At 43.0% G+C, this 17,967-nt stretch overlaps 1 protein-coding gene across 1 annotated transcript; it reads left to right on the top strand.

The window, feature by feature from the left end:
* The first annotated feature begins 3,855 nt into the window (after window positions 1-3,855).
* Window positions 3,856-4,501, top strand: LOC129656214 (retinol-binding protein 1). Its single transcript, XM_055586938.1, has one exon. It carries the CDS (start codon window positions 3,890-3,892, stop codon window positions 4,295-4,297), a length of 408 nt encoding a protein of 135 aa, XP_055442913.1. The 5' UTR covers window positions 3,856-3,889; the 3' UTR covers window positions 4,298-4,501.
* Window positions 4,502-17,967: the final 13,466 nt, after the last annotated feature.

Genomic DNA, 17,967 nt, shown 5'->3' with positions numbered 1-17,967 from the left:
TACTGAAAGGTAGGCAGACAAATTTAAATGAAGTACTTCTTTTCTCTTTAAGCTTACCAGATAAACACAGGTCACTCAGATAAATTGGAATTGAATTCAAATTTGAGTTTCAGAAAGCAATGAATAATTTTTTTAGTGTAAGTAGGTCCTAAATGTTACATGTGTCTAAGTATAACTTAGACATACATACTACTATAACTAAGTAGTATGTGTCTCAAATATTTCCTGGGACATACATATACTAAAAATTTGTTATTTATCTGAAATTTAAATTTAACTGGGCTTTCTGTCTTTGTTTGCTAAACTGTGTGGTCATATTTCTCTCATTAAATTTCTAAAAAGTCAAAGTATTTGAGCAAGGGTATTCTCATGTGACTGATGGAAAAATGTTAAATCTAGCTAAGACTTTGGCAAAATATTTTCGAATATAATTGGATAATTGTTCAAAAATACTGAGAATTAATTCCAGTATTTTCAATGACCAAAAGTTTGAAGCAAATTAAATGGACCTCAGTAAGAACTTAGGTAAAATAAAATAGAATTTTTTTTGCAGTATAACCTCAAGATTAAGAGCACAGGGTCTGAGGTCAAAATGCCTGGGATACAGGGTATGAGACTCTGAGGAAGGTTACTTAAGTTTTCTATCTCAATTTCCACATTTGTAAAACAAGAATAATACAAATGTCTGCCATAGGGTTTTGTTGTTGTTCAGTCACTAAGTTGTGTCTGACTCTTTGCGACCTCATGGACTGTAGTATGCCAGGCTCCTCTGTCCTCCACTATCTCCTTGAGTTTGCTTGAATTCGTGTCCATTGAGTTCGTGATGCCATCCAACTATCTCATCCTCTGTAGCCCTCTTTTCCTACTGCCCTCAATCTTTCCCAACATCCAGGGTTTTTTCCAATGAGTCAGGTCTTTGTATCTGGTAGCCAAAGTATTGGAGCTTCAGCTTTGGCAGCAGTTCTTCCAATGAATATTCAGGGTTGATTTCCTTTAGGATTGACTGGTTTGATCTCCTTACTGACCATGGGACCCTCAAGCGTCTTCTCCAGCACCAAAATTCAAAAGCATCAGTTCTGCATCACCCAGCCTTCATTATGGTACAGCTCTCACACCTGTACATGACTACTGGAAAAACAATCATTTTGATCATATGGACCTTTGTTGGCAAAGTGATGTCTCTGCTTTTCAACATGTTGTCTAGGTTTGCCATAGCTTTTCTTCCAAGAAGCAAGCATCTTTCTGCCATTAGAGTGGTATCATGTGCATATCTGAGGTTGTTGATATTTCTCCCAGCAATCTTGATTCCAGCTTGTGAGTCCTCTAGCCTGGCATTTCACATAATGTAGTCTGCATAAAAGTTAAATAAGCAGGGTGACCATATACAGCTTTGTCTAACCCCTTTTCTAATTTGGAACCAGTCAGTTTTTCCATGTCTGGTTCTAGCTATTGCTTCCTGACCTGTATACAGGTTTCTCAGGAGGCAGATAAGGCGGTCTGGTATTCCCATCTCTTTAAGAATTTTCCACAGTTTGGTGTGATCTTTGTGCAGTACTTACATCAGGGCCTGGCGGAGAGTAATTCTCAAATAAAGATCACTATTATCATCATCACCACTATCCTTATTGTAGAATACGATGGTGCCACTGAAAATGACATTACAGATTGATGTTTATTGATGTGAAAAGATGTTTCCATTATGCAAGTGAGGAATAATAAGCAAAACAACTTATATACAGCATTCATTTAGCAAATAATTTTTGAACACCATCTCTCCATTAGGCCCACTGTCCAGAAGTCAGCAGCTTCAGGCACAGCAAGGAACAAAGCAAAAATGACCTCTCCCTTCATGAAACCTAAAACCTTTCTTGAGTAGACAGACATTACTGAAAACATACACAAATTAAAACGTAACTAACATTCTGGTAAGAGCTATAGAGAAAAATAAAGAGAAGAGTATAAAGTAGGGAAGACCTAATAAAAAAAAGGTTGAATGCTAAGTCACTTCAGTCACATCCAATTCTGTGTGACTCCATAAACTGGAGCCCACCAGTCTCCTCTGTCCATGGGATTGTCCAGGCAAGAATACTGGAGTAGATTGCCATTTTCTACTCCAAGGGATCCCAAACCAGGGATCAAACCTGCATCTCTTATGTCTCCTCCATTCTCAGGTGGGTTATTTACCACTGGTGCCACCTGAGAAGCCCAAGAATACAGGAGTGGGTTGCCATTTCCTTCTCCAGGGGATCTACCCAGCCCAGGGATCGAACTGGTGTCTCCTGCATTGGCAGGTGGATTCTTTACCACCGAGCAACCAGGGGTTATTATATCTGAAACCTGAAGGATGAAGGTGTTAGCCGGGCCATAGCTGGAAGACTACTCTAAGCAGAGGAAATAGCATGCATTAAAGCTGTGAGGAGAGGGAAATCTGGACGGTTAAGGAACTTAAACATGGCCAGTGTGGTTTGAGCCTAGCAGATGGGTGAGAGAGCAAAGAGAAAATTGGAGGGATAACTAAGAGCTGATCATCTTCAGCTTTGTAAAATATCAAGTCATGTTAAGTAGGCTTGAGTAGTTGGATGTTTATGCTAAGGTTCTCAAATACAGTCTCACCATCCATCATTTTTGTTTTACTTGCTTGAGACTTGGGGCTCTGCATACTGAAGGACAAGAATAAAGTTGAAGGATTGACAGTACCGGACTTCAAGAATTTCTCTAAATCTACAGTAATCAAGACAGTGTGGTATTGGTGAAAAAACAGACAAATATGTCAACGGGACAGAATAGGGAGCCCAGAAATAGATCCACATAAATACAGTCAACTGACCTTTGACAAAGGAGCAAAGGCAATACAATGGAGCAAAGATAGGTTTTTTTAAACAAATGATTTGGAACAGCTTTACATCCACATGAAAAAAAGCGAATCTCTACATGGACCTTTTGCCCTTCACAAAAATTAACACAAAGTGAATCACAAACCTAAATGCAAAGTGCAAAACTTCTAGAAGATAACACAGGAGAAAACCTAGATGACCTTGGCATTGGTGATGACTTTTTAGATACGACAGCAAAAGCATGATCCATGAAAGAAATAATTGATAAACTGGACTTCATTAAAATAAAAAACTTCTGCTCTGCAAAAGACAATGTCGAAAGAATGAGAAAGCAAGGCACAGACTGGGAGAAAATATTTGCAAAAGAAACATCTGATAAAAGATTCAGAGCTCTGGGTAAGAAAAATCTCATTGGCTTAATTAAAGCTACATATCCTCAGGGAGGAGACAAGAGGAGTCTCCCTTCGGCTTCTACTTCTGCTATTGACAAGCTACTGCATGGCCTCTGCTGCCCTGGCTTCCTTCCACCCTTGCTGAATCCAGGGACCCCATGTAAATCGAGGCTCCCATCAGTAGCCCCAGGCTTAAAGATAGCAGTGGCCACAGCAAAGATGCTGGTGTGCCCCTCACGGAGGTATTTCTCAAGACTCTGGCAAAGAGAATGTCCTTTGCACTCTCCTGGGAGACATAGTTAGGGAGTGAGAGGGTAAGTCATTCCTGATAAATTCCCTCCAGCCTTTCTATCTCTCAAAGTCTTTGAATTCTTTCCTTTACTTGATATCAAGGAATTTATGACATCTCAACTCTGTTTAGTGTTGGCCACCACTGAGTCCAGATTTCTGTCAACCAACTGAACAAACAACGGTATCTACTCCCAGCTGTTCAAACTTGCAGCAGAATCTGGAGTCTCTGCTGAGTGCATCCACATCAGTGACTTCAACTTGGTCTGAAATTATGTTCTTCTGTCCTTAGTTAAGAGTCTACAGAGATCACACCGCCTGCCCACATCTGCTCCGGCCTATTTGGTCCCCGTCAGGCCCCAGTCGTCCCCCGAAATGCCGGTCGACTTTACCGGGTACTGGAAGATGCTGGCCAACGAGGATTTCAAGGAGTACCTGCGCGCGCTGGATGTCAATGTGGCCTTGAGCAAAGTCGCCAACTTGCTGAAGCCAGACAAAGAGATATTGCAGGAAGGCGACCACATGATCATCCACACGCTGAGCACTTTTAGAAACTACATCATGGACTTCCAGGTTGGGAAGGAGTTTGAGGAGGATCTAACGGGCATAGACGACCACAAGTGCATGACTACGGTGAGCTGGGATGGGGACAAGCTCGAGTGTGTGCAGAAGGGTGAGAAGGAGGCATGTGGCTGGACCCAGTGGATTGAGGGTGATGAGCTGCACCTGGAGATGAGAGTGGAGGGAGTGGTCTGCAAGCAAGTATTCAAAAAGGTGAACTGAAGCTTGAGCAGATCTTGGTCTCTAGGAATGAGTGACATGACAGGGGCACCGGGGTCCCCCCCTTTCTGCACAGCATGGGGCAGAGATGCCTGGCTACCCCCGCCTCTGTTAGCAGAGTCTGTCTCTTGGTGTTGTCTCTTTTCCTTTTCTTCAAACGAAGCCATCCCAATAAAAGTGGTTTCTGCTTGAAAAGAAAAAAAAAAAGAGTCTACATAATTCATTCCCACACATATTCCCCAGATCCTTGAAGGTGTAAATTAGCAAAGTTTTGCAAGTTACTTGTTATATGCCTTTGACTTTTTACCACTCACCTCCCCAGTGGGCATTCTAACTCTGATCCTGAAAACAAGGGAGGGTTCCTGTAAGGCAGATCATAAAAATAGACTCCTTCGATCAGTGTAACTCTTATGAGTAAGGGAGTTCTAGTGTCTTTGAGCAAAAAACAAAAAGAGTCAAAGAAAGAGAAGAGCTGCTATTCTCTGAGCTGAGTTCTCTGAGTCTTTCCTATATCCTCATTCCATCCATGCCTTAACTTTCTTCTGAGAGGCATGGCAAGGCTAAGAACTCAGTTGATATAATTCTACAAACCTCAGATTCCACTTTAAATTTGTTTTCCAATCTCTCATATATGTGGCTTTTAGCATCTGGATGTTAATTTAGCACTGCCATAATAAGTTGCTGGGTTTAATATATATTTTAAATGAGAATTTGGGATGGTACTTAAACTTGTTCTCTTTTAATAAACTAACCCCAGCCAGTAGAAGCAGCCACTCCATCCTAGGGTATTGAACTCCTCCTGTCTTGTACACTGTCTCAAGATCATGGTCTTAAAACCTTGCTTTTTTTTGAGCCTTTCATACAAATGACCACTGGTAATAATTAAGATCTGCGGCCATGAACCATGGGCTTAGTTTCCTATTCTCTGAATCCTAGAAAGATGATCACTGTCATCAACTCAACATTGAGGCAGTGTAATCAATCCCAGATATTTTTCTGGTTCTGGTTTTTTTTTTTGGCTGTGCTGGATCTTTGTTGCTGTGCAGACTTTTCTCTACTTGTAGCAAGCAGGGGCTTGCTCTCTAGTTTTGGTGTGTGAGCTTCTCATTTTGGTGGCTACTCTTGCTGCAGATGGAGAAGGCAATGGCACCCCACTCCAGTACTCTTGCCTGGAAAATCCCATGGATGGAGGAGCCTGGTGGGCTGTAGTCCATGGGGTCGCTGAGAGTCGGACACGACTGAGTGACTTCACTTTCACTTTTCACTTTCATGCATTGGAGAAGGAAATGGTAACCCACTCCAGTGTTCTTGCCTGGAGAATCCCAGGGACAGGGGAGCCTGGTGGGCTGCCGTCTATGGGGTCGTACAGAGTCAGACACGACTGAAGTGACTTAGCTTGTTGCAGAGCACGGGTTTGAGGGCGAGCAGGCTTCAGTAGTTGTGGCACATGAGCTCATTAACTGGCTTCTAGGCTCTGTGGAAAATTCTGAAAGAGATGGGCATACCAGACCACCTGACCTGCCTCTTGAGAAACCTGTATGCAGGTCAGGAAGCAACAGTTAGAACTGGACATGGAACAACAGACTGGTTCCAAATAGGAAAAGGAGTACGTCAAGTCTGTATACTGTCACCCTGCTTATTTAACTTACTATGCAGAGTACATCATGAGAAACGCTGGGCTGGAGGAAGCACAAGCTGGAATCAAGATTGCTGGGAGAAATATCAATAACCTCAGATATGCAGATTACACCACCCTTATGGCAGAAAGTAAAGAACTAAAGAGCCTGTTGATGAAAGTGAAAGAGGAGAGTGAAAAAGTTGGCTTAAAACTCAACATTCAGAAAACGAAGATCATGGCATCCAGTCCCATCACTTCATGGGAGATAGATGGGGAAACAGTGGAAACAGCGGCTGACTTTATTTTTCTAGGCTCCAAAATCACTGCAGATGGTGATTACAGCAATGAAATTAAAAGACGCTTACTCCTTGGAAGGAAAGTTAAGACCAACCTAGACAGCATATTCAAAAGCAGAGACATTACTTTGCCAACAAAGGTCCGTCTAGTCTAGGCTATGATTTTTCCAGTGGTCATGTATGGATGTGAGAGTTGGACTATAAAGAAAGCTGAGTGCTGGAGAATTGATGCTTTTGAATTGTGGGCTTGGCAAAGCCTCTTGAGAGTCCCTTGGGCTGCAAGAAGATCGAACCAGTCAATCCTAAAGGAAATCAGTCCTGGGTGTTCATTGGAAGGACTGATGTTGAAGCTGAAACTCCCAAACTTTGGCTACCTGATGTGAAGAGCTGACTCATTGGAAAAGACCCTGATGCTGGGAAAGATTGAGGGCAGGAGGAGAAGGGGACAACAGAAGATGAGGTGGTTGGATGGCATCACCGACTCAATGGATGTGGGTTTGGGTGGGAGTTGGTGATGGACAGGGAGGCCTAGCGTGCTGCGGTTCATGGGGTCACAAAGAGTTGGACACGACTGAGCGACTAACTGAACTGAACTGAGGCTCTAGAGCACAGGCTCAATTTTATGGCCCAGGGGTTTAGTTGCCCTGCAGCATGTGGGATGTTCCTAAACCAGGGATTGAACCCATGTCCTGTGCATTGGCAGGTGAAGTCTTTACCACTGAGACACCAAGGAAGCCTAATCCCAGACTGCTGCCTTAAAGCCCTTCTGATATGAAGAGCTTGCTGCAAATTCCTTGGTACAGATCTCTGTATTGGGAAACTACAAGAACAGAAACAGAGTTGACTAACTTTCATTTTAAAAAATTCATTAGAAGACATTGGATAACTCAAGGTTTGGAAAATTGTTAGGAACCAAGCAAGGCTGGAGAAACTGGCCAGGATGTAGCTATAACCAGTAACAAACAGAGCCTTCCTGTGGCTGGTCTCATCATCCTTTGTCTTTGCTTCATTCACTCAAAAGTCAAACTTTTGGGTAGAAGCATTCAATTAGTGACCATAGGTCTTGTGCCCTCACTCTAGTAAGGGAGGAGGTGGTGGAGAGAGGGAATGCTTCCTGTTAAGGCTTCCACTAAAATCCCAAAAAGGCAAACAGGTAGGGGGACTCTGACCCTTGGTCATGATTCACTTCCCTTGGCTCACTGAGATGTTGCCACCTCTCTGTGATCTTATGGGCTTCCCTGGTGGCTCAGCGGTAAAGAATCCGCCTGCCAATGCAGAAGACAAGGGTTCCATCCCTGGGTTGGAAAGATCTCTTGGAGGAAGGCATGGCAACTCACTCCAATATTCTTGTCTGGAGAATCCCTTGGGCAGAGGAGCCTGGTGGGCTATAGTCCATGGGGGTGCAAAGAGTTGGACATGACTGAAGCTACTTAGCACTCATGTGATCTTGTGTCATGAGCCCTTGCTGGTCACCATGAAATCCACTTCCTCGCATCAGCAAGGGCCCACCCCCCTACCATGCTGTGCTGTGGAAAAGTCTGCACGTCCGTGGCAGAGTTGTATCCCTAGATATTTCACAGGGTTATTTCTACTCTGGTGTATCTCCCCCCTTCATAGATGCTCCTCACGGGAGAGAAGCCTCTAGACCTTCTGAAACCTGTCTGGAATTTCTGCTGTCTTCTCTCACTCAGAGCTTGACCTAAAGTTGGTGTGGGAGGGGTGCAGGCACCCCACTATGTCTAAGCTCTCTGTGTTTCTTCTGTGACTTTCTTACCTTCTCCAGTCTGGAGAATCTTTTTGTTGTTGATGATGCTATTTGCTCTGAAAGTAGGATAGTCTTTCTTTATATCTAAATCCCTAAATCTGTTACTTATGTCCTGATTTTCCTTTATTCTCTGCTTGGCCATTCCTCTTCCAGGGTAGAGTACATAGAACATATAAGCTGTTTGCCAAATCAGAGGAAGGTTTATAAAATAACAGGAAATACTGAGAAGAAAAAAAGTTAAAATATAATAAAAAGTCAAAAGAATACAAAATATTATCCTGTAAACTTTCTGGTTATGCTTATCTGTATTTTTAATTTTTCATTAATTAAATCAGAGTACAGTGTAATTTAATACCAAACTGGCTACCTTATGAGATAGTGAGCTCTCCATCAATGGGGGTATTCAAATAGGGGTAGGATGACCACCTGTTAGGAACGTGGTAAAAGGAATTTCTTCAATAGTGGGAAGTAGGATAAAATGATGTCTAAGGTCTAATCGAAAGTTAATATTTTATGCTTTATTTTTTATTACATTTCTTATTTTTGTTCCACAGATTTTGACATCTTAATGAAAATATTTTGAGGTCCCAACTAATTATTTGAAAAAATAGCCTCCCTGGTTTCTAACAAATCAATCAACATTTATTTTAGAACTTGTTCTCAACGCCCAAGATTGGCCATTCCCAATTCTGTTGGTTCTGTTGGCTTTCGTACAGCTCTTTCTGTTACAATGGCCTTATTGCTCTTTTCAATGTCTTCTGGCCTTTTCTCTATAAATCTTTTATGGAGTGGTTGTCTGCTTATTTTTCCCAGGTAAAGAGGAAAAACTACGGCTTGACCCAAGTTGGGGAAAAGCATCTTTCAAAACATTGAAGAAGTCATAGATTTGAGGTAAAGGAACATTGTTTCCATCCTTTCTAACTGTGGGGACCTGATAAGTTATTCAGCCTTTCTGAGCCTCAGTTTCTCAAATGCAAAGTGAAGATGCTGCTGCTGCTAAGTCGCTTCAGTCGCGTCTGACTCTGTGTGACCCCAAAGACAGGAGCCCACCAGGCTCCCCCGTCCCTGGGATTCTCCAGGCAAGAACACTGGAGTGGGTTGCCATTTCCTTCTCCAATGCATGAAAGTGAAAAGTGAAAGTGAAGTCGCTCAGTCGTGTCCAACTCTTCGCGATCCCAGATAAACCCCACTATATCAACTCAATCAAAATTAAGCAAAAGTGGTATGTTTAGGTGTGAGATGGTCTAGAGGTGACACTCTCATGGCTTCATCTCCATCTCTCTGCGTTCCCTCTACTCTGCCCTCTTCTGTGGCTCAGCTCCCTGTCTCTTCCCCTCTTTCCCGAGCTGCCTCCTCTGTGGTAGCAAGACTGACAACAGTGTTCTCGGGCCTCCCTTCATACAGTATATGCTCCAGAGGAGGAAGACTGGTCTGTTCCAGTTGTTACTGTGGATGAAAAAAGAAACTTAAATTCTTTCCTGGAAGTCCCCACAGCTGTCTCCTCACATCTCACCAGGCAGACTGGGTCCCATGCCCGTCCTGAAGATCCTGGTGGATCAGAGTGAGATGGGCTGAACTACTGAAGTCGATCAGAGACCCCTCTGGAGATGAGGAGGAAGTGACCTCCCCTCCAAGAGAGGGGGTCTCAGCCCAGGAAGGAGCTGCTCTCCGCACCAAGATCTGGGTGCTATTTCTGGGAGAAGATGGAGGAGTGGAGGCTGGGGAATCATCTGCCAAGATGGTTTCTATTCCTGTACAGTTCTCTTATTGTTCAGCTGCTCAGTCGTGTCCAACTCTTTGCAACCCCATGGACTGCAGCATACCAGGCTTCCCTGTCCTTAACCATCTCCTGGAGTCTGCCAAAATTCATGTCCATTGAGTTGGTGATGCCATCCAGCCATCTCATCCTCCATTGCCCCCTTCTCCTCCTGCTTTCAATCTTTCCCAGCATCAGGGTCTTTTCCAATGAGTTGGCTCTTCACATCAGGTGACCAAAATATTGGAGCTTCAGCTTCAGTATCTATCCTTCCAATGACTATTCAGGGTTGATTTCCTTTAGGATTCACTGGTTTGATCTCCTTGCTGTCCAAGGGACCCTCAAGAGTCATCTCCAGCACCATGACTGGAAAGCATCAATTCTTTGATATTCAGCCTTCTTTATGGTCTAACTCTCACAACTCAATACAATTCTCTAGGTTAAGACAAAAGTCACAATGGCAGTGCCTTATATCTGTGGGAATGCCAGGCTCCAATAAGCCAAGTGGCATCAGGGGACTGATTTGATTTCTGACCCTCACCTAACACTTTAGAAAATTTATGCCATTTCTTTCCGACTTAGTTTCCCCATCTGTAGAATGGGGGTGCCACCTAATAATGGGATATGCTCACGAATATTCATTATCAACTGTTTTTAATTGTGTCCACACAGGAATTGAGCCAGCTGTTCTAAAACCACTTTGGGCTGGTAAATGTGGAGGTCCTGTTTGCAACCTCAAGAAAACCACCCCTGAGCAGATCAATAAGTTTCAAGAAACTATGGCACTGAGATTTCAGAGGGAAGGAATGCTTTGTGAACCAAATTTTTAGTAACATATAGAAAATCATATTCATGTGTGCATAAGTCATCATGCCCTGAACCCTTGATCTCCATATCTCTGATGCAGAAAGATTAATCTTAGGAAGAATAACTGACAACCCATTGCTTCAGGCTGCAGAGAAAAATGAAAATGTCCTCTGCCAATGTGATTCATATTACAATACTTATGCACGTCCTGCATTATCTGGTCTTGTTTGAATGAAAGAAACCTGGTCAACAATTCTGTTGGAAGATATACATGTTTTTTCCTTTTTGTATCATTCTCAGAATTATTAGATGCAAAAAAAAGAGATTGTGTATTTCTCACTCACACAATCTCATCTATGAGTTAGGCATTCCTAGGGAGGCAGTATGGCTTCGTGGGATTTTGTGAGATTGTCCTGTTACCAAATTCTGACTCGACTATTTTCTTAACCTCTGCAAGCTCTAGTGTTCTCATTAGGGAAGTTGGGGTGAAAACGGCATCCACTTCATTGTAAGAAATAAATGAGGGGACTCCCTGGCGGCCCAGTGGTTAAGAGTTCACCTTCCAATGCAAAAGGTGCGGGTTCAATCTCTGGTCGGGAAGCTGGGGTCCCACATGCCTCAGGGCCAAAAAAAAAAAAAACAATGGCAAAACACAAAATAGAAGCAATATTGTAACAAATTCATTAAGGCTTTACAAATGGTCCACATCCAAAAATATTAAAAAAAAAAAAAAGAAATGAGATAGTGCTGGTTAAATATATTAGAGAAAGACCCTAACATTTAATGCACATTAGCCATCACTGTTTGGGGATTTCTGAGAAAGAAGATGTGTACTTACATTAGGAAAAGTCTGGTAGGCTGATACTTATTCTGATTTTGGGACTGTTCCTCATTGCTGGTATGTTCCAACATATGAGGATATGGGAATAAGAGTAGAAATAAGGGCCCTTGAATCAAGGCTAACCCCCTTCTTTCCCTACCTCTACTTTAGCCCTGCAATGTGAGGAATCTTATGCACATGCCTGGAAAGCCCAACCTCAATGTTCAAGCTCTGTCTACATGCCCACCCAAATGCAAAGAGTAGTCCCTAGATTATACCCTCAAAATTATGAGTATGCACACCTGTGACAAAGCCTGCTCTCATTGGGAGGTGGACAGGTGAAGAGACTCTACAAGTCATAAAAGCAAATTGGGGCCATTTGTGTAGGAATTTCAGGGTGCCAAGTACCAACAGAATGGCCTACAAGGGACAGTGAAGGATCTTGGTGGACTTGTTCCCTTAGCCTGATGGACATTCAACCTGTGGGGAGGGTACAGTTATAGGAGAGCCAAAGCCAGGGATCTCTAAAGTGTGGGGCCCAGAAGAAGAGCCTGGGCCTGGAAGTGGTACTGAATTCATCTCTTGGAGGGTATGGCAACCCATTCTAGTATTCTTCCCTGGAGAATCCCTATGGACAGGAGAGCCTGGCAGGCTATAGTCCATGGGGTCACTTTATTGAGACATAATTTATATACTATGCAATTGACTCATTTAAAGTAAACAATTCAATTGTTTTACATATAGATGTAGAGTTAGGCAACCACCACGCCACTCAGTTGACTTCTGCTTCGGTAGTTGGTGGAGAGGGTGCAGAATCTACTCTCGGTCCATGCAACACATCTGCCTGTGAGGAGCATGAGAAGGGGAGACTGGAATTGGCTCCTTCTCAGGGGATCTGTCTTCCCCATGGCCTCTTATAAAATGTGTTGCTGCACTGACTTTGATTCTGATATTTAAAGATGTGAATTTCTGGTACCACATGGCCTCAAAGTGCAGTCCAATATCTTTATGAGGATTCAATCAAGAAATGGTGATTTATTTTTCCCCAAACTGAAAAACAAAACAAAACAACAACAAAAAATCCTGCCCATCATGGACTCACCAAAAGATGATTCATTAACCTTCAACATAGTATTTTTCTCAGGGATTTTTAAGGGAAATTTTGATGACATGAAATTTTCACTTTATACATGTATCAGAATCTAATTTTCAAGAAAGATGCAACTTCACTCTAGACAGGAACACAAAAGCAGCGTTTTGCTTGGTCTGGAGCTCTTAGATGACCCAGGGTCTTGCAAGTGCAGCCTGTGACTCAACATCAGACCTATCAATGTGGCCATTTCCTAAATTCCATTGACAGTGCATCTTAGTTAAAAAACAAAAACAGGGGCTTCCTTGGTAGCCCAGTGGTTAAGAATCCACACTTCCATCGCAGGGTGCACGGGTTCAATCCCTGGTCAGGAAACTAAAATCTTGTATGGTGCAGTTAAAAAATAAGTAAATAAAAACCTAAAGGGGTGTGATCGGGTGGGATGTGGGAGGGAGGTTCAAGAAGGAGGGAACATACATATACCTATGGCTGATTCATGTTGACATACGGCAGAAACCAACATGATATTGTAAAGTGATTACTCTCCAATTAAAAATAAATTTAAATTAAAAAAAAATTCAAAAACCATTAAAACAACAATAGCAACAAACCACCTTTGGCACCTCAATGATTACACACAACTATCCTTCACTATGGCAGCTCCTGAGTTGGGATAGTATATTTGAATAGTGAGTACCAGTTTATCCAAATCAATTTGGCCCCCCAAGATTCCAAGAGCAAGTAGTAAGAGTTTGGATAGCTGCCGAGGTCCAGCCCCAGCTGATCCAGGGTATTCGAAGGAGAGACGGCGTAGGCGAGGGTCAGGGAACAACTGCTTAATTAAACGTTAATTAAGGATATAAAGAGTAATAGAATGAGGATAGCTCAGTAGGAAAATTCAGTGGAGAAAAGAGGCTGAGTAGCTTGGTTTATGCGGGGGACCAATAAAACTTCAAGACAAGAAGTTTGCACCACTTACGTAGGCCACAGGCGTCCTTCCGTTCTCCCAAAGGAGAGGAGACACTGAGGCCTCCCCGGTCAGATCTTAGAAGCCCAGGCATAATTAGTAAGCATGATGGGTTCCGCGCTCCAGATGGAGACTCAGCCAGAGTGAGAGAGAGACATGGGGAGACCAGTCTTTCGAGGAACTGATCCCAATTCTTTATTTTCCATGGTCTACTTTTATACACTGAGATGTTATGCAAAAGTCACACGGGGTCAGCAGTCCTGACTTTTATCAAAGTCAGGTGCTTCATACAAATGTATACAGAGGTCTTAGGGGTATTACATCATCTTCTGGCCAGGGGGCCTGCTGACAATTTATGACCCTCTCCTTGTGACAGCGGTCAGTCAACCAGGACACTTATTTCTCCAGGGGTGATTATTCTTAAACAGACACCACCCAAATAAAGTTACATTCCTATAGGGAGAGGGTGTAGTAGGTTTTAGTTAAGGAAAGAATTTACTTAGCCTAAGGTCTAACGTGATTAATATCAAAGGTTAATACTTATTTCTTCTATATATTCATTAATGTGTATAAGGGCAGGGGATGTGGAGACTTAGCAGTAAACATTGGCTCAACAAATGAAAAACCCTTCACCAATACAATTTCTAATCAGCCCATTATACTTATACTAATAATCTTCTAACTTTTATAAAGAACCTGTTTTTAGAAGGTTTAAAGCATCTCGTGCCTCTCACAGTTGGGAGGCTGTGAGCAATCACATGTGGCCGGACAAGCCTGTCAGGTAGGCTAGAGAACCTTCAGAGGAGTTTGTAGGTTAAAACACTCTTGTCACGCCCAGGAGTTTTTATAAACTGGAGCTCTAAGTTAACTCCTTCTCCGAAAGAGGTGGTGGGGGACAGCCCCCCGTAAAGCCAGAGGTGTAGGTGAGAGCACAAAGTAGTAAAGTAGGCAGGCTCTGGTTATGGGGGTAGATGCTCGAGGATTTCCAGGGGGACTCCTGAGGCTCGATCCCGCCTTTGCGTATGTCGAGCCTCCTTCCTCATGACCTTTGCCACGGGCGGAGTACCTCACTCTGGCCCCCAACAGATAGCAAAAAAATTTATCCTGAAATTCATTTGAGTTGATTTGGCTCCAGCATTCTGACAGCAAGTGTTGGGTAGTGGAGATAGCTATATGTTTATTTAAGATTATATTTGTGTTGTTGTTGGTTAGTCGCTCAGTAGTGTCTGACTCTTTTTTGACCCCATGGACTGCAGCTCGCCAGGCTCCTCTATTCATGGAGTTCTCCAGGCAAGAATACTGGTATGGGTTACCATTTCCTCCTCCAGAGGATCTTCCCCACCCAGGGATCAAACCTGAGTCTCCTGCATTGGCAGGAGGGGTCTTTACCTCTGAGCTACCAGGGAAGTTCTCTGTACTAATACATGGGTAATACTAAAGAATCACACAAAAATACCCATTTTAATAGATGAAATAAATGCAAATAGCAATTCCAATCACTGTGCTAGATCCCTGGAGTATGTGTCTTGTTTTGGAGATCATTCTAACTGGTCAAGAACCACGAGTGTCCTCGGGTCACCATGCAGAGCGGCCATAAAACACTGTGATCTATATCACTGGTTTTCAGAATAATTCTCTGCTCTCTTCTATATTCACAGCTATTAGCCTGCCTCATGCTTGGGGTGACTGCCTTTTCTTCATGTCACTTCATTTTATCACTTTATAAGTTTTGATGGTATTAGCAAATTTGTAATAGCTTCTCCCTCTACTGTTTCACAGTAGATCAAACATTAGCGTTAAATGGGCAGTTTCTGATTTCTCCTTAAAATAGAATCCTAATTGTGTTTAAAACTACCTTCTCCCTGGGTGGTTTCTCAATAATAGTTGCCAAAATGCTGAAAAGTTTCTGTCCTTCAAGAAGGAGCAAGTTACATCTGGCCTACTCTTGCCTCATCCTGAATTCTAGATAAGCATCTGGCTTTCGCTGACCCTTAGAGAGGCAAGCAGGGCCTTTACTCATGAGCAACGGCTGCCCATGTATGTGAGACTTTCAATTCAGTTTAATCAATATTTCTGAAACCTTACTATGTACATGGTTCAGTGATCTGTTTGTTGTTCCAGTTTATGTTAGCATTGGGTTAATGAAAGGGATTATTTTTGTGAAAAATAGCTATCATATAAGAGCCATTCAGATTTTTCATTTCATCTTCATATCCAGTCATCAGTAAAAAGAAGGTTAGTTTGTCTATAATAGTAGTATTCAAAAGTATTTGAGAAGCCCAAAGTCTTTTCCCTAAGATTGTACTTAGAACTATAGTATGCAAAGGAGAGGAGAAGGTTCTGGTTAATTTAGACAGAGGAGCCCCAGGTCCCACCTACATGGCCTTCTCTTGCCACTAACTCCTAATTCTCTTCTTTGTAGAAAACAAGAAAAGAGCTGGGGTGGGGGAGAGACTGAAACATATGGACTAGAATCTCTGCTTTGTAAGAAATGATATGAATGTGTAACTTTGAGATGGGTATACTCAACCCCTCTGTGCCTCTGTTGGCTTGCTTTAAAGATAGAACTAATAATATTTACTTCCCGGAATGACTATGAGCCTCCAGTGAAAAGCCTGGCTCCTTGCTCTGCTACAGTCACTCTGCTCCAAGCAGGCCCAAATTTCCTGAGCAAGAAAAAGCACAGCCATTACAATTGCTCTCAACCCAAGCCAAGGTACACAGGTGAGGAGGAAATTCTGCCTGAGGCGCCATCTGGGCAGCAACACCAATGGGTAAAAAAACAGACAGAAAACTTGGATGTGTAGCCATAAGATTTATGATCCATACTGACTCCTTCCTGTCAGGGAGAGGAACCACAGCTCTGTAGTACCGCAGATGTTCTCCATAAGGTCTTCCTGACTAGCCCACTTTCTCCTAAATGTATTTATAAGTTACTTTGTTTCTAATAATTACATTTTAGGTCTTTCCCTCCTCCCATATCAGAGTCCATCTCCTTATTCTCCTTCCGATCAGTCCTGCCCCACTCCATGAAAATGACTGTGAATGTGCTTTGTAATGATCACAAACTGTTCACATGTGAGTTACCATTACTGTCTTTTGTACAAGTTTCTTCTATTCAAACATATTGTGCTTTCTGATGTTTATTAATCATTGTCTTGGATCAGCTTTTCTTTTCCTTTGTCTTCTTTCAAAATAACTGACCTCTGCCCTTGAAACCTGAATCTGAGACAGACCTCGAACTGGGGCCTCTGCAGGGAGAACTTGACTTTCATTGTTTTATCCTTTTGTGCCCCATAAGCTAATTTTGTTTTCCCAGAGTAGAAGAAAGATGAGGCAAGATGCCACACCAGATATGCTGCTGACTGGGGTTCATTTCATTACCAGGCCATTTGCCGCTTGGAATCATCTATGGCTGGTGGCACAGATGCCAATGCCCTTTTCAATCATGAGGGTGCTGGGTGTTCCAACCTGCATTTGATTCATTTCATGGCCCCTTTCTCCTCTCCATTCCCATTAATGTGTTTCAGTATCTGCATTGTTTTGAGAAGAGGAAAATAAAGTCCTAACTGGAATTGTTTTGAGGGGCAGACATAGGGAGGTAGAATCCATGATCATGGAGGGTTGGCAGCTGGTGGCCAGAGTTGTGGATCTCTCTTCAACCTGGAGGGATCTTGGGCTACACAGGTGGGAGGCGTGGGCGAAAGGAGATGAACGTGGCAGGCAACTCATTGTTCAGATGTGACACTTCAATCCCTACAGCATCAGAGGTATTTGCCAAGAGCCCCACCCTTCTTTGGAAAGGATGAGTTATTGACTGTGAAGGAAACACAAATAATGGAGGTTATTTCCGTGCAGAGACAACATGAGCCAGGGTGCTCTTTTAGGTAGTAAGTCTTATCAACAATGGCTTCCCTAAGTGCCTCCAAAGTGTCTATCCATTAGGGCCCAAGGAGGCGCTTTGATTCTCCCTCGGAGGGGAGAGCAGTTTAATAAATCACCCAGTGAATGGAGCATCTAAATTCAATAATTGTGAAGTGCAGATAAATCACTGCTGTCAATGCTGACTTAGACTTTATTCATTCAAAACAGTTAAATTCAAACAGCATCCAGACATTCACGGCTCACAACCCCCGGCTACTGGGCTAGAGTGTCTTCCCGGAGTTGGGCCTCCTTCCTGGTCGTCTGTTGGGAAGTGGGGAAGGAGGAAGTAGGTTGAATTACAGCCAGAGAGATGACCCGTCAAGCAATAGAGAGATCGTGGAGGCTCAAAGTTAATAATTCATTGTACTGTCGGCTGTGTGTTAGGTTTCATCCTCAGAGTTGCTGATGGAAAGGCGATCAGGCTCTGGCATCTTACTCCAGCTGCACAGCTGGGCCTTCTAACACATTATCTGTGGTTAATTTGCTTACCAGCGAGGTGAGGGCGTGACACAAGGGTACACGATAGTAGCTGGAAGTTTCGTAAATTCAAGTTGAACCAAGACTGGGAGGCTAATTCCGTCTCCTCCCCCAGATTCTTCCCCATAAAATATGGGGCATTTCTAGCCCCTC

This window comes from Bubalus kerabau, chromosome 6, assembly GCF_029407905.1.
Source record: "Bubalus kerabau isolate K-KA32 ecotype Philippines breed swamp buffalo chromosome 6, PCC_UOA_SB_1v2, whole genome shotgun sequence".
Taxonomy (NCBI): domain Eukaryota; kingdom Metazoa; phylum Chordata; class Mammalia; order Artiodactyla; family Bovidae; genus Bubalus; species Bubalus kerabau.
This window is presented reverse-complemented; position numbering and strand designations above follow the sequence as displayed.